Here is a 17,628-nt window from a genome sequence, read left to right on the forward strand (position 1 = left end):
AATAAAGGCATAAACATTTTTATATTTATGAAAAAATATGAATTGAAAATGTTACATCTTGAAAAAGTTTTGAACTGACAGGTTCAGTTCCTCTTAAGCCCTTCCACATCAAGAGCAGTCCACCTGGAGGGTTTATAACGCTCCATATTATATTATAACAAATATACTCCAGGTGTTTATGAGGTTGTTGTGATAAGCCTTCTATTAGCACGTGTAAGTCACGTATAAGGGTTTTTGAGACGACAGCATAAATATACCAAGACCCTTAAGCAGAAGCAGATGGTTTTGGTGGTAACTCCATATTTTCAAGTTTTTCCCAACATTTTTTTAACTCCAGTGAAGTCCAGCTCTTACTGTGGTGGACTCAACCATTAAAATGAAACTTGATCTATTATGCTGATACCCATTTCAAAACCATCTGTAGTGTTACAGTGTTGGATGACCATATTAAAAGGAGCAGTACGTGTCTGTTACATGTTGCGTTCAAAACATTGGCTCATAAATGTCGATGCTCACGCAGGTTGTCTGATGCCAGTATAAGATAAAGAATCTTTCTAATCTACCAAACCGAGCGAAGCTGCTCTTTATGGTTTCCCAGACTGACAACATGAAAGTTACAAAACAGAATATTATGGGATCTTTAAACTTACAGTCAGGGCTCACTTTGGAACAATTCAAGATGGTAAATGTTTAACGTGAGAGCAGGAAAACTAACATTTGTGACAAGTTATTTGCTAACTCAGCAATGGCACACTTACATCTTTGCATTGTTAAGTAGGTCAAGAGGTCGAGTCTGCAATTTATTAACTCTGAGTTGTACCAAGGTGTTTTTCTTTTAACACAGGTTAGCTATTTCCTCTCTTTCCTCTTTATCATTTTATAGCCTCCTGATTTCCAATAATTCTAAATACTTCCCCCAGTTGCCTTTTCTTCCTGGTACAAGGGTTACCATGTAGAGCCTTTTTTAACTGAGCGACTGCAAAAAAAAAAAGATGTGTGGTAGGAGTGTTATAATCTACAAAGCCTATAAAAGAATGCACTTCCTCTAAAAGTGCAATCTATCCCGACAGTCTTAAAGATGGGATGCAGACGCACAGACTGCCTTTCAAGGCCTCTATCGGGCCTGTTTGAAAAACTTGGATCACTCGTCGGCTCCTATCCTTTTTTTTTTTTTGTAATTCCTCTCACACTAACAGCAACACTAGGCGGAGGCTTCACTTTTCTCAAAGACAGGGAGGACAATGATCTTGAGCGACAATACACTCCCAGAAAAGGACCCTCGAAGGTTACGAGGGCTTTTATCATGGAAAACTTCCCCTACGATGATTCAATGTTTTCAGAGGACAGGTTGTACAACCAGGGAAACTTTGCTTCCCTCATTGTTGCAGCACCCAACGATGCAAACATACTTGAAAATCCTGCCTTCGAGGACGTCATCAATCTCAACAATAAGATCCTTGATATCACTGTGTACAATGGGACCCTTGGATACAACGAGTTGTGCGCGAAGGCAGACGGCGAATGTGTCTCAAACAGTATCCTGGAAATTCTTCAGTCTAAAGATGAAATCGGCCTCACTCTCCCTTTCCATCCATCCAGATACGGTCCAGTATTTCTGGGCTCTGTGCTCGGTGGGGTTGTGACAAATGAAAATGGCTCAGTCATAAGCGCTCAGGCTGTAAAACTCTCCTACTACTTAGAAGATCAAGAGAGCACAGCTGATGCCACAACGTCATGGCTGTTAGGATTTAAAAAACTCTTATCAGATCAGACCGACAGCAAACGTATTTTGGTATGTATTACACTCGTTCTGGTTATTGAATGTATTTCCTCATGAAGCATTTTTCTTTCAGTGGCCTTTATTTAAACACGTCTTTCTTTTATCTATTCTAGTAAGTAAGTTTTTCTCTCTTAAATAATTTTTTATAAAAGTCTTAAAAAAAGTTTCATAAAACTCTTTACTGAAGATTTAAGCATCCTGTGCCTTCATTGCAGGGACAGGACAGTGAACTGAGTCTGAAATAAGGGGGAGAGAGAGAGAGGGGAGGGGGGGGACAAGCAGGAAAAGTGTCACAGGTCAGAACTGAACCCTGGCTGCCCGCCCGTAGGACTACGGCCCCCGCATAGAGCACCAACCACTACGCTGCTGACACCCAACATCAGTTACATTTATCAACAATAAGTTAAAAAATAAACTTCAAAATCCCAGTTCTGTGTAGTTTTGTCAAATACTGAGTTCATTAAGGGATAACAATGAATTTCAGGAAACAATACTTAGGGCATGACCTTGATAGACGACGCATCTTATATAGGACATGATACTGAAATAACTCCTTAAATACAACACTGTAAAAGTAAATTAAACTGTCTCATAGTTGAACATACTGTTGCTATGGGATACAAAGGGAAACATTAGCTCAGGATCTAAAATAAGAACTGGTAATGTGCAGTTAAAAACATAAAGATATATGTCTAAATCTATTAGTCACAGCCTGATTGCTCCCACTCTGTCTTAATGTTTCCTTTTGTGATAACAAGGTTGCAGAAGCAGTGTTTTGTCCTGCTATACAAGCTGAGCTGTCACACAGCTTTTACTGCAGTGGTGACATCCCTGTGTAAACACTGTGATTTTTTGGGTTGAGTGTTCATGTTGGTTTTGTACTCTCTCTGTCGTAGGTGTCTTACTACACCTCCAAATCCAAACAGGAGGAGATTGACAGTCACACCACAGATGGCATCCCTTTATTCCTCTTCACTTATGCCTGCACCATCACCTTCTCCGTGATATCCTGCCTGAGGTGAGGTGATCAGTGGCTGTCACACACTGAGCGATTTCCTGAATGCACGCCAAGTACGGGACACAGCTGTGGTTGTTTATCAAAGTGACAGATTCAGGGAAATAAACTGGCAGGTTACACAGAGTCATCATGACAATTTGAGCATGACTTTAGAATTTAGAGATGTTCCTTCTCATTCAAAATGTTGGATATTTCTGCCATTTTCAAAGTCTGAAGTTCAGATTTAGTTTCCTCACGATGTAGTTGGAAGAGGATAATTTGATTTGGATCATGAAGGGACTGGGAGAAATTTAATAAAACGTCGGAGGAGATTTAAAAAAATGCATCTAAAACAACAATTGCAGAGGAATTTGTCCGTGCTTAAAGTGAGCAAAGTTTCAGATCGGTAAACTGTTGGAGAAATCAGTCTGCAGATTGAGCGAAATGGTTTGTTCTGCGATAGTTCTCGATATGAAGAGAAAGCTTCAAGCCTCTCGTAAGCCATTGAAACCTGTCACATATCAGCTCTCTTCTGCCAGCACTGAAGAGAAGCCGTCCTCTGGCAGCCCTCCAGTGTTTAGCCCACTGGAGAGCTGTCAGAGAGCTGGCCACTCAGAAGAAATTGAGCGTGTGCACAGGGAGACCTTAAAGAGACAGCAGCTGAAATGAGCTGTTTCAGGTAAAAGCTGAAATTAGAGTTTTTACATCTGCCTGTAGAGGATGAATAAGATACATTTTCCCAGGCTAACAACAAGAACTGCAATATTGAGGATAATATGGGATCTTTTAAATCTTGCTTTTGTAATTTGAGCTAAAAAAAAAAAAAACCAGTGAAACACAAAAAACATTTGACCATTAATACTGCTTGAGAGGCTTTACAGCAAAAACTGCATAATTAAAGATGATTCTGCGGCTTCTCAGCATAAAATTGTCGAGATGAATTTTTTGAAAATCCACTTTTCTTACACTACATTGTAACTTTATTAGTTGCATGATATCAACTATGAAGTCAAAACGACCCTGTTTTTTTTTTTTTTCAAATCTTGTTGACAGATTGGACAATGTGAGAAACAAAGTGTGGGTGGCTGTCTTTGGCGTCTTCTCCTCTGGTCTGGCTATTATATCTTCTTTTGGCTTGCTGCTTTACATTGGAGTGCCGTTTGTGATAACAGTCGCAAATTCTCCTTTCTTGATACTCGGTAAGAAAAAGACAATCTTTTTCCTTCTCTTTAGACTCCAATAACCACCAAGTAATACTCTACATTAGTATAGTATAAACAGTATTTTGACTGATACAGATTTTGTCAGGTAGATCAGGTAGACTATAAAAATGTCCCTCAAATAGAAATTTTATCTAATTTTGCATCAACAATGAAACTTCTTTTTTCTAGGAATCGGCCTCAACAACATGTTCGTTTTGGTGTCCGACTGGCAGCACACCAAAGTTAAAGATTCAGTGCCTCATCGAATGGCTCACTCTTACAAAGAAGCTGTCATGTCCATCACCATCACCTTCCTGACTGACCTCCTCAAGTTCTCCATCGGCGTCACCTCCGACTTCCCAGCAGTGCAGTCGTTCTGCGTGTACACCAGCGTCTCCCTCGTCTTCTGCTACTTCTACACAATCACCTTCTTTGGCTCCTTCCTGGCTCTGAACGGGAGTCGAGAAGCCGACAACCGGCACTGGCTGACCTGTGTGAAAATACCATCAGACAAACTCGATCATCACTCGGATTCATATAACATCTGCTGTGTGGGAGGTGGCTACGACCACAACACTGGGACAGAGAAGAAACAACCAGCGAGTAATTTCTTTCAGGATTACTACGGCCCGTTTTTGATCAAACCGTGGGTCAAGGGATCTGTAATCTTCCTCTTTGTAGTATACTTAGCTGGAAGTATTTATGGCTGTGTTCATGTACAACAGGGGATTGAGCTCAATGATCTGGCAGAAGATAACTCCCACGTTACAACATTTAACATCAAGGAGAGGCAGTATTTTTCTGCTTACGGTCCCACTGTAATGGTTATTGTTAGTGAGGAATTCCCATATTGGAATGAAGACAAGAGGCAGCAACTTCAGGGCTGCATAGAGGCTTTTAAAGGGCTTCAGTTTGTAGATAAAGATATAGTTACTTCCTGGCTTGATTCTTATTACGCATATGGAGAAAAGTCACATCTAAACCTTGATGACAAAGACGTGTTTCTCAGAAATCTAACAAATTTCTACGATGCATTCCCATTTTTCAAGCAAGATGTGAACCTCACTGGAGATACCATCTATGCATCCCGCTTCTTCATCCAGACGGTCGACATTTCAGATGGCAGCATGGAAATGCAGATGTTGAATGGTCTTACAACCACTGCAGAAAACTGCAATGCTGCATCTTTATTAGTCTATCACCACAAATTCATCTTTTACGACCAGTATGACGTCGTAGTAAAAAGCACGATTAAAAACGTGGGCGTGATCACAGCGGTGATGCTGGTTGTCTCTCTGCTGCTCATTCCAGACCCCCTCTGCTCATTGTTGGTGGCTTTCTCTATCGGTTCAGTGACGACAGGGGTAACTGGTTGCATGTGGCTTTGGGATGTCAGCCTTGATTCAATATCCATGATTATTTTTACCGTCTGCATCGGCTTCACGGTAGATTTCTCGGCTCATGTGTCCTATGCCTTCGTTACGAGTAAAAAAACAAGTCCTGACGACAGGGCCATCGAGGCTCTCTCTAATTTAGGCTATCCCATACTACAAGGGGCTTTGTCGACCATCCTAGGGGTGTCAGTGTTAGCTAGGTCTGAGTTTAACACATTCAGGACATTTTTTAAGATGTTCTTTCTGGTCATGTTTCTCGGGATGCTGCACGGTCTCATTTTCGTTCCTGTAATTCTGACACTATTAACAAGAAAACCGCATAAAGAAGAGAGTAAAGAAAAACTTGATAAAATCACCAGATTATGACTTGGTAGGTATGATGAATGTACTTGAAGATCCCATTCAATTAAAAACCTTTTCTTGTCAAATTATTTATTGTAAAACTTGGAAAGTTTACATTATTTTTTGGTTGTTTTAATTGTTGATGTTCATCTTTTTTTTTGCCTTTTTCCTCAACCTATGGTTTTTACAAACATATTTTTGTTAGAAATCAAATGATAAAAGATGGGTGTTTAAGTCTCACTTTATAGATACATTATACAGATGGCAATAAACTTTTTGTTGAACGGCGACAACATGGACAACTTTATGATTTTACTTTTTGTGCAAATGCTACTTTTGCTACTCGGTTGTACAACAGTATGCCAATCCAGGTTCTGTGTTGGGTTTGAGCATGCAAAAGTAAATCAATCCCAAATCGCATTGTTGAAGTGTGTTAGTTTGACTTTCAGAAACTCATAATTGAAATAGTTGGTTAAATAGTCGCCTTAAGATTAGCCTGTTTACCATGCTATAACTAGAGATATTAATTTGAAGATTTTAAAAGCAAAATAATCAAATTATACCTACTCAGTTTGTGCCTTTTTCTGTACACTAATGTCTGCTGATGGATATACAGTCAACAGATGTTTGTTGAAGATTTTAAAGGAGTACAGGAAAGCAGACTCAGAAGCAGCTGCATTTAGAGTGGGTTGGTCAAGTATCCATGAGGTCTTCAGGTTCTGACTTCCAGCAGGCCCGGTGGTCTGTTCAGCAAGCGGGTCAAGTCCCAGCTCAGTCACACTCCGTCAAGCCTGTCTTCTCCTTACAGGAAGAGATGTCTGTAGCCCAACACAGCGTGACGTGACATGCCACTGCACTGAGAGGGAGCTATAAGTGAACCCAGAATTTAAAAAAAAAGACTGATAGATTGGTGATAGTATAGCTCCTTCAGTGTGGTTGATTGGATTAGACACCAAGGAAAGACCAACACTTTGCTTTAACTATAAAACGTGTATAAATCGAAAAAGGGAAGCAAAGCTGTCTCACATTACAAATACACCCTGAAGTTTTGGAGAGTAGTCATCCTGTTGTGTCTGAGCTTTCCAAAGGGTGAACTGTGGTTTAGAAACTGCAGCCAAAAGTATGAGGACTCCCAAACAGTTAGCATGTGGTCACCTGAACTTATAGCCATATGTGATTAGTAAAGATCAAAGTTGAGTACGTTATTTTAGCAGCAGCCACCCTCTCATGGAGGGACATTCACAAGGTTAAAGAAGATGCTAGTTGTTTTGGGTTTCTGACAAAAATGAACGGTGAAACTTTGGAGGGGATTCAGGTCATACTGTATATGAAGGTTAAAGAACTGCTTACATAAGCATCCAGTAAATTACTGGATAATCTTGCTGATGGCTAGGAACGTCATTGATGTTCAATAAATGCATGCAAAACAAGTCAGCCGACTAAATAAAGATTCTGAGGAACAATGTAATGATGAAGGGTAGAAAAAAAGGATGAAACAAACTCATCAGTCAGACTTCCCTCAAATTAATCAAATATTTTTTATTAGTTTATTATTTATCTCCAAACAGAAGCACGAGATGAAAACGAATTTATCCTCCCAACCTGGGCATGAATTCAGAGGAGAATTAGAGATTAAAAAAACATTACCCATGCTTCAGAGTAGAGTAGTATAGTTATGAACAGTTAAGAAAATTAATTCTGAAAGCCACAGTGATGGAGAAAAAAACACCCCTATTCATTTATTCTAATTAGAAGTTAATTTTGATAAATCAGCCGATAATTCGCTCTATCAGTTTCAGTCATGGACAGCTTGTTTACTGCTTCATCAGTTTCAGCACTGGACAGCTCCCTCGACGCGCCACCACACACTGCGCCGTGATTGACAGAGTGTACAGCCATACGCGGATCAATGGCGCCTCCGGAGCCCTATGAGATGATGAAGAAGACGGGCTTTTAGAACAACCAGCTCCTAATGCATCTCTTCGTGGCCTCTGAAGGCCTACTTAATGCTTGTAGTGGTCGGAAGAGGGCGGAGTGCGTTTGTCATCCAAGTGAGAGGCTCCCTGACTGGTGCCTCCACAAAAAAATATATAAATATAATCACAACCTGCCCCCTTACCCCTCCCTTCCTCCTCGTTTTTGATTCAGTCTGTGTAGCCTACACGCAGGAGGAGAGCATCCGCCGCACAGCAAAAGCCAAGACAGTCTTGTCTACAGAGAGAGAAAGGGAGGTGCGGAAACAGCTGCAAGCGGATCCTCACCATCAACAAGCTGCATGAGGAATCTGTGAAGAAGAAAAAGAAGAAGAAGAAGAAAAACAAGAAGAAGAAGAAGAAGTAGAGGATAAAGAGATTGAGCGAGGCAAGCGAGGGGATTTCTTACGTTTTCCCCCCTCCTCCTCTTTTTGATCCAAGAACAGAGGCGTGGAGCTTGCAAGAATATCCTACAAGTGGTGAAGCGATGCTTTAGCGGAACAGATTTTTTTTTTCTCTCACAACACGCCCGCCCAACGACACTGTAATACCGAGAAACAATCCCCACCAAACATCTGTGGACGCTTTCTGCAGGGAGATGGCTGTTTTCCGGCTGTCGTTGCTGCTGCAAGTGGGATTTGTGATCGGATCAAACCATAGATACGCGGAATGGTCAGCGCATGGGAAGGATGTCAGGGCACAGGAGGAGATTCGCGGAGCTCAGACGCACCGTCGGCAGCTGGCGCATCTCCGCGCGCCTCATCATCCACCCGGGGAGACGGCAGAGCTACCGCAGAAAATAGAGGAGCATCTCCCCAGGGTGGTCACGGCTTTTCTCCACACGGGAGACTCGACCACCTTAAAGCACGCAAACTGCTCGCGAAGATATGAGCTCACCTCTCTGCGGGGAAGGTCACAAACCACCCCGCATTACTCCATGAGCAGCGTGCTGGATACGGTGCTGCACGCCTCAAACTTCCTCAGCATGATCCTGCAAGCCAACAGGTCCAGGGAGCACAGTCTCCGGCGAGACATTGAGTGGTATCATGCTTTAGTGAGGAGTATACTGGAGGGAGACGCAAAGATTCACCGGGCTGTTGTCACTTTCAACACGGGTTCAGAAGTGTCAGAGGCCACGGTTCTTCTCCAAGCCACCAGGGCTGGGGGAGAGATAGTCCTCCAAGATCTCTCGAGCGTTGCCCACCACCATCTGCACAACCGCACAACAGAAACAGAGTGGTACCACGATGTCAAAGACAGAAAGAAGCCCAGCTCCCGTAAAAAAGTGCTGAGCCAAGGTTTAAAATCAGCAGACAATTCTTTAAAGAAAGGAGAGAGTTTTATCCCGGACAAGATGCATGTCAAATGGTCTGCACCCTACCTGGAGTGTGAAAATGGGAATTTTGTTCCACGTTGGCTTTTGACCTTATCGGCTGCTTTCTATGGCCTGAAGCCCAACCTGGCTCCTGAATTCAGGTAGGCACACAGATGGCTGAAACCTGAGCTCTAATGATGCTATAAATAGACAGGCTGGTGAACAACAAGCTCAGCAAAACACCACTAAAAGAGCCTGTTCATAATGCTGTTCTTGCATGCCTTTGTTTGTGTTATGAAGATACTGATTAGGGAAAGGTTCTTGTCAACAAAAAAGGTGAGTTCAGGTAGGTTTAACCACAAGCCACATTCAATAATCTGGTTAGGAACTCAGATGATCATGCCTGCCTCACTTGCCTCCCCAAACATACCGCAGCTTCCCCCGCCTGTTACACAAGAGGGGTTTTCTTCTCTCCTCCAGTCTGACAAGGCGGCGGGGATGCTAAAAATAACCCTGGATGTTACTGGATGTAGGAAACCTCTGGCTACAGGCCCTAATTCATTTCTCAAACTCACTCTGCTGCATGCTTTACTACTCGGGAAATGCCGTGTGCCCTTTTACTTTTCTTTTCTTGAAGAGGGGGGCGGCTGCTAAATCTGTGATGAGTCAGAACCTTCTTGATGAGAGGCATACAAAAAAAAAAATTCTAGGTAAGCACAGCAGCCAGCATCAACAGAACAGGAAATGATGAAATGGTGTTTCACGTTTCGGTGTTTTGTACAGTTCATGTCCTAAAGCCACCCCTGCTGCAGCCTATCTACGTAATGTGATACCTATAGTCAAGTGTAAAGGCTCCGTATGATCCTGACCGACATCTTCCCAATGAATATTTAATCCAGATCACTAGTTGTGTGTGTACTGCCTGGGATGAATCTTTAATTGATACACTGAAGTCACTCACAGGCAGGCGCAGATTGCAAATGAGTCAAAACCTGCAGTGATTATACTGTAATGTACTTTCAGCTGCCTAGTGTTATCCCAGAACAGTTTCATTCACTTAGTGTCATTCTCCCACTGAAGCAATCTGATAGGACAGTATCCTGTACACTCCAAACCTTACACCAGAACTCTCGTTCACCATAAATATATAGAGCCAAATATGATTGACTTTACTCCCACAGCCAAAGAAGCCAGTGTGTCTTGAATGACCTTATTCTGTGGCCTCCTCTATAAGGTAAAAGGTGTGACACATGCCAGCTATCATTTTAAGCAGAGAAGTGATAATATTGACATTTTCATGGATTACAATAAAGGGTCATGTACTTGGATTTTCAGCTTTCTAGACTAGTTTGAACATTTGAAAATGGTTGCTCTTTTCGTGTTTGTGTGGCGAACACGAAGCTACTGCCACAGTATCGCTTAGCTAAAATTAAAAACTCCCAAAATGTATAGACAGCTTGCCAGCATGCAACACGTTTACTTCACAGGTTTTTTAAAGGCTGTATGATAAAATAAGCTAACTGGAAATAGCTTGTGATTTTTTAAAATTTTCTTTTTAATCTGGAGCGCTATTGAAGTTTCAGCTACGTTTTTGCACGACCAGAAAACATTTAAAGCTCTTCTGAAGGTTTTTTTTTTTTGTCATCTCTCCTCCCTCTCTGTTTTTTTTTTTTTTTTTTTTTTTGTCAAGCTCTGATGTCAGGGTAGTGGGTGTCTCCTCCCTCAGCACCGGGCCAGATGAGAAACTGGAGAGCAGGGGATAATATAACTGCCTCAGACAGCAGCTCCCCTCCGTTTCCTCTCCAGTTGAATACACAATCAATACAACAATGAATTAATAATGAAAGATGTAGAACAACAACCCTGCATGGGCCATCTTGATTCCAGCCTCTTAGTGCTTCCTGTTTGGGATGATGATGTTGAAAGAAGCAAGGTGACTCGTTTTGAGTTTTAATGCACCTGGCATATGGAGCAACAACAGATTTGAGGTGGTGTCTGTCCTGTTTGTTTGCTGAACATGAAGGTGCTAAACAACTTATGTGTCTTGTTGGAGCAGAGATGCATGGACATGTGTTTGCGATAGATCGACCTGTTGTTTCTGTGAATGTGTAAGAAATCACACCTCCCATACTTGGTCTCTTCTCTTGCCGTCTGTCTCTACAGCTGCACTTGAGTCACAAGGGAGGCAGTTAAGACCACACAGACGACCGGTTGGTTTAAAGGATAGAGTGGGTATCTTTGTGGAGACCATTTGCAGAAGCAGAGATATTCCAGTATTGTCTTAATTGGAAGATGACTTGGAATTGAAAACTAGTGTGAATAAACACACAATGTGGGATTTGATCTTATTTAAAAGGGCCCTTGTATCCCAGTTTAAAAATAGGGAATTAAAAAATAACTTCAATGTTAACACACAAGATTTATCATCAATCTAAAGACAGGATAGTAAAATGAGGAGGGATATTGAGCTGTATATAAAAGTAAAACATTATCGGCTAACCTTTAAGCTAACACTGAATGCTTACATTACTGTTTAATATTGTTTTGCAATAATATGATAAAAAAGAGGACATTTGACGTTAATGGAAATGTTTGCTAGAAAGTGATCTTCAGCAAAAATATTTTTTTGTAAAATGGTAGTTGATGAGATTCAAATATTTTCATTCTTGAGGCAATGAAATGAAAATAATTTCTCAGATTTACTCAATTTAGTCAACTTGCAACCAAGCTGCAACAGGCTGGAACTTAAGCAGCAAGTGTTGAAAAATGAAGCCCATGCAGAAGTGCAAAAAACTACGATTCCAAAAGTGTCAAGTGCTGAAGAAACCACTATTTCTGAAACTGCAGCCACCATTATTTGACTAAGTCAATGTTTATACAGTCTATGTTTGCAACCTGGGACCCAGCAGTACTTCATTGTAACAGTATGTGAGCTTCAAACTTTGAGCATGGCATCATTGTAAAAAGGGGGGCCATGTAATGTAAACAACAACACAATGTTCTTCAAACTCACATTTCACAACACGATTGATTTGCTCTCAGGCTGGAACTTAAGCAGCAAAAGCTCAATGATGAGGCAGTCTATTCCAAAGCAGCAGCGAAAAAGTTGAACTGACCTGTCAAAACATTGTTTAGTGTGTTTCTCCAAAGCCCAAACACGGTTTAATTAGGAGGCAGAATAATCTTCATTTATGCTTGGCTAGGCGCCTCACTTTTCTGTACAAGCAAGCTCAAGTTTGTACAAGCTGGCTGCTATGGGACGCCCAGCTGTCTAACAGAGTGGGAGGCCTCAAACTCCGGAAGGAGCCAAAAGCATCTGCTTAGATGGACAACATCCAGAAACTAATAGGAAAGAAACCCCACAATTCCTGGGGCTGAGCATGATGATATGTAATGGTACGCTGACTAGAAGAAAATGTTTATAGCCTCAGAACTACAGATCACGGGGCACGGATGGCCTCGGGCTTAAGTCGGGCTCAATGTACGGCGGCTGTAGCCCTCCAGGCGCCTGGGTTCATGTCCAGTGAACCTGTGGCCTCCTTCACTCTCTCTCCCGATTATGTATGCATCTTTATCTACTATCCAGTCTAATAAAATAAAATTTAATAGTGATGTAACATTTAAATGATAACTGTGAAATGAGTACAACCATGCAGATTTTCCACTGACAAACCGAGAGCAAGCTGGGGATAAAGATCCCTAAGGTGCTCCTTCTCTCACGGCTGACGTCACTGGGACACCTCAGCTCAGTAAGGTGGCCTGTCAATACGATGCCTTCAGCCAGTAAATGTCATCGTTACAGAGAATTTAACTCGCTGCCTTTCCGGCTCACTTTAAAGAAACATTATACTCCTAAAAAAAACCTGCTAATGACTGGAATAATCTCAGTGGTTTTTACACTATTACAGGAATGTAATTCAGATGCCTTTCTAAGGATTAAAACCCTGTCATGTTGTTACCATAGGTTTATCCTTCAGTAATCTGGTGTGAGATGAATAGAGCTTTGGTATTATAGAGGAGGCCGCAGAGTGCTTTGTTGTGTCTAAAAATCTGCAAGAGTAAAAATATTGTCCTCCTTCAGGTTGTGAAATTCTTGTTTGGAAAAGGAGTCGGAAAGTGTCAAACTCAGGGAAACTTTGACACACCTTCAACAACCACGCACTACAAATTCCCCTTTTATGTGTTCGTTTCAGCAGATCTGTCATAATGTATATATGACAGATACAAATGAAGAAAAATAAAAAGTATTACACTATTTTGCTTTAAAACATTTCACAATGAAATGTAAGCTTTTATCCGACTGATATGCCTAACATCTTAATATCCTATTAAAGTTCAACAAATTAACTCAATAGTTTAGAAAAGAAGATGGTAAATGGACTAAAGCCTTCTGTCTACTGAAAGAGCTTTCACACCTAAATATTCACACACTGATGGCAGATGTTGCTTTTTTAAGTCACCATCAGACGTAACTAAACCCATTCATACGCATTCATTCGCCACCGACGAAGCACCAGGAGCAACTCAGGTTTAAGTGTCTTACCCAAGGACACATTGGACATGCAGCTGCAGGAGCTGGGGATCGAACCGACTTTGAGAAACGATGACTGTACTAACTGAGCAACAGTAATTGAAAGCAGTTTTTATAAGCAAAGTGGACACAAGTTCTGTTTCAGGAAATTCTTTGATAGTCTAATATTCCTTTTTGCATTAATTTCCAGACACATTTACTGGCCATCGAGACCCTGGTGGCCGAGTGATTAGTGCACGTGCAACGTAAACATGCGGCCCAAGCTCGACTCCGTCCTGTGGCCCCTTTCCCTCATGTCATTCCCCACTCTAATGGAAGTCTATTTATAAGAATAAGTAAAAATATTTTCAATTCCTGCGTTGCTTCTCACCAAACATTAAGAAGGGTTTATTTTAATGACAAGAGTTTCAAGAGTCCTGAAGTGTCAGTTATGGAAAAAAACCCCATCAAAACGTATTTTTGCCGTCATAGACAGCTGTGTCGCCACAGGCTTTTTAGCTTTTTTCTGAAGAACCAGCGACTGATCTCAATGAAATAACCCAGGATGCTTTAAGACATCTCGCCCAGCAGCTATACTCACATTAGCTTCTCGTCCAGTGAGCTTAATGCATTTCAATTACGCAGGAGACATTTTCCTTTTGGAGGTTTGCCCGGTTCTTGCATTGTGACTGTTCCATAACACAACGTTTGAACTGTGCCCTTCTAAAAGGACAGCAGCGTGTTCTAGTCAAGACATTGGAGCAGGAGGAATGTGCATGCAAGTTCATCTGGGCGTGCAAGTCTTCTGTCTACATGGATAAGCTTAAGGATCATGTTTAAGCTCCTGCAAGTCATACATGGTCACCTCTGCTTTCTATTATTCTTGATTTATCGACACACAGTCAGTGTGGATACGTTCTTTCTTCAGAAGAAACTCTCAGACTCTGACATTTCAAAATAAAAAGTATAGAGGAAACCATCTGCTACACATTCAAAGCTACAAGAAGATATAAATTACTGCGTACGTCTTTTTCAAATCTGTTTCTGTGTTTAGATAAATTCAGATTCAGCCTACTGTGGCCAAATGGGCAAAGTAATACGCAAGATTGCTTTCTGGGCTTGAATAGGGACATACAGTGAAAATCTTATAGGCAGGACATTCAGTGTTCACTTATGAATACTGTACATCAACGACTTATTTGTGCCAAACAGAGCACTGGCACGAGGCTTTTATTCCAAAGATGTTTTTCAGTGGATATCCAATTGTAGCCTGGAGGCAATTACCCAGATATATCCAAGTCAACCTCACAAAGCTGGGGTTAACATTAGCACTGTCTGACTTGACTGTTTGAAAGACCAGAGCGTCTGCTGGTGGGGTGCTCATCTCTTTGCTGGCCTGGCCTTAAGCCCCACAAAGAATGGAGGATGAAAGGAGAGAGCACTCAGTTTACTGGGGCACCACTATCTCCTGCTCTCTGTGATAATCCTGTCTCCATGCCCGCGGGCCTTGATGGCCACCATGATGCCTCTGTCCGTTCTCCTCGTAAAATAACGAGAAGTTCTTTGTGCTGCCGGCATTCCCAAACATACTCCCGTTTTCCTTTCTTTTTTTCCTACACGCTTTTTTAAACAGCATATATCCACTTTGGCCGGGATACGAAAGATTGCCTGGAGAGTTGGAAGCAGAAGAAAAAGAGGGAGGCTATTGTGGTAAAATGTGAGAAAACAGGCTTTTCTTTCAATTTCACGAGGAAAACCCAGGCTAATGTTAATGCTTGAGCTGCCAGAGAAAGACTTTTTGATGTATTGAGCATTCGAAAAAAATGGTCCTTTGCCTGTACTGCATTTCAGTGGACTGTGTCCTACTCTTATTACATAACAGAGAAATGAAACAGAGGTAATTTCTCAGCAAAACAACCAGCAGTGCAGTGGAAAACAGCGAGGTCAGTTTGCCCCAAGGCAGGAGCGGAGCAGCAGTTATTAATAACAGAAGTACAGGCAACGAGAGCCTTGCACTCGCCTGCTGTCCACAGGGAGACAGAGATAGTAAACCAGCTCCTGTACACCTGGAGAACATGCCACACCAGCAGTATTTCTGTGTGTGAGAGAAAGAGAAAGGGCTAAATGAAAGCTCAATGGATATAGTAAATAAATGTCCCCTGGTGATGTCAATGATTGTCCTTTATGCACGATGCTTAGCAATTATGTACTCATGTTTTGATGTAAACGTTGCGGTTTAGAAGGGTTCAGAAAAGGTTGAGAAGCTATCACCATGGGCATTTCTGAAAGAAATAAGAATAAAGAAAGTACAAAAGATAAATTAAAGTGGACTAGTTAATAACTTGAATAGTAGTTTAAATTTAAAAAAAATAAAAAAAACCACTTTATACTGAACTGCCGCCCTATGTGAAGCTCCAAACATGATTGTGACAGAGTGCTGTCTTAATAAGGAGTGAGCAGGTGAATTCAATCTACCCTAATCAGTGACAGAGTGCAGACAGAAACCAATCAAGCGGGAGGGGAGGGGAGACACCAGGAAGTGTCACCACAGGATGTGCAGTAGGAAAAGAGAGGAAGTGAAAAGGAAACAAAAAAAGTGATCTTTACTACAGAACCTTTTTTTTTTAGCAACATGCAAAAGATAACCCCAATACACAAAGTTCCCAAATGCAATCAAAGTTTTTCAGCACAAGGTTTTATTTTATTTTATTTTCACAACACGTGATACGATACTGTCTTGTAATAAATTTGAGCAGAAATATGGATGCAAATCTCTGTATTGTCCAACCCTGTGTTGTAAAAGGACACATAAAATACTCTTATTCTTTAACTCTAACAGCAGACACTGTTGTAGAGGGAGCGTGTGTAATTCTAAAAATAGCCCTATTATACATCAGGGCGTTGTGATTAATGTTACCTATTACACCTGTGCTTTTTCTGCAACATGTCAAAATGTCTGCTGTTGAAAGAGCCTAATATAGATCAGAAGTGAGTTTTAACTGTTCTCTGGTTCCTGCTGCGTCTGTAATTTCACCGGGTTTTTTTTCACACTTCTCCGAGCTTTATACCATCTCTTCTTTAATCACAGACAACTTGAACCCTCTCATCCCAGAAGTGATAAAGCGACAGTGACAGCACCCTATCGCTGCTTTCTGCTCAGTGCTTCTTTTTTTTTTTTTTTGTCACCACAAGATGACGGTTTGACTGAGGCGTTACTATGGAAACCACACTCTGTGTCCTCAAAACTGAGCAGTAGACAGGACAAGATGTTTACACGCCTCGCTGTCACAGCTTCTAACGGCATTGATTCTAATACCTGGAATACCTGGGATTTACATCTGCCACACCAGAGGCGGTTTATTCTAGAGACTATTTATCTTTACATGAAATGATCCAACAGCAGAGCGTGTGATTGGTGTGTTGTAGCAAGTTAAAGTTTGTACGAGCAATGCTCTTTTCTCAGATGGCAGCTTTATCTGCCTAGCTAACTACCCAGCTTTCTGCCCATTTGCCTGAATCACACAATCAAAAACACCTCTCAGACAATAATTAGGATGAAAGTGGAAAGTGACATGTTTAAGTTTGCGTTGTATGTGTGTAAAACCTTATTGTTCCTCAAAACTGCAAAAAAACTGTAGAAAATTAAAAGGTTGCTCAATCAAATTACTTCCCTGGTAATAATGTTCTCCATAAATAACTCTCTGAAACCACAAAAGTGTCTTTAACAAAACTGCGCCAGGGGCAAAATACAATGCTAATACAAATCAGTCAGCTTTCAAATTAAAGGGGTTTTAGTCAATGATCACTCCCAGAAATGAGTCTGAATCACAACATGACATTTATCCTAACAGCGCTGAGAAATCTAAACACAACTCGTGCTTTTGGGAAACAAAGCAGAACACCTTCATGAAAAGTTTGTGGTGACAGTGCTTGGGTTTTTCCCTTCTCTATATGATCATCCCTAGACCAGATGTTCACATCAATGCCCAGGTGAGCGTCAAAAGCAGCCATGGGACTAAGTCACAAATGCACACGTCACAAGCAAGTCTCGAGTCTCAACCTTCAAGTCACAAGCAAGTTGCAAGTCTCTGCCGTGAGAATCAAGCACGTCAAGT

General features: G+C 41.4%; 2 protein-coding genes across 3 annotated transcripts in view; both read left to right on the top strand.

Annotated features, from left to right (window-relative positions):
• Positions 1-1,078: 1,078 nt before the first annotated feature.
• On the top strand, positions 1,079-5,792 carry LOC306835033 (patched domain-containing protein 3-like; the record flags this gene model as incomplete). Its single annotated transcript, XM_079361425.1, has 4 exons — positions 1,079-1,792; positions 2,677-2,798; positions 3,831-3,976; positions 4,169-5,792. The coding sequence occupies 4 exons, from the start codon at positions 1,079-1,081 to the stop codon at positions 5,737-5,739; spliced, it is 2,553 nt and encodes an 850-aa protein (XP_079217551.1). The 3' UTR covers positions 5,740-5,792.
• Positions 5,793-7,613: 1,821 nt separating this feature from the next.
• Positions 7,614-17,628, top strand: part of gpr158a (G protein-coupled receptor 158a) — a 58,126-nt gene continuing 48,111 nt past the window's right edge. For both annotated transcript variants that reach the window (XM_079361423.1, XM_079361424.1), the window contains exon 1: positions 7,614-9,164. In XM_079361423.1, the coding sequence (XP_079217549.1) occupies positions 8,287-9,164 (878 nt within the window). In that variant the 5' untranslated portion in view covers positions 7,614-8,286. The remainder of the gene's footprint in view (positions 9,165-17,628) is intronic.

Source organism: Symphodus melops (genome assembly GCF_947650265.1).
Source record: "Symphodus melops genome assembly, chromosome: 14".
Taxonomy (NCBI): Eukaryota; Metazoa; Chordata; class Actinopteri; order Labriformes; family Labridae; genus Symphodus; species Symphodus melops.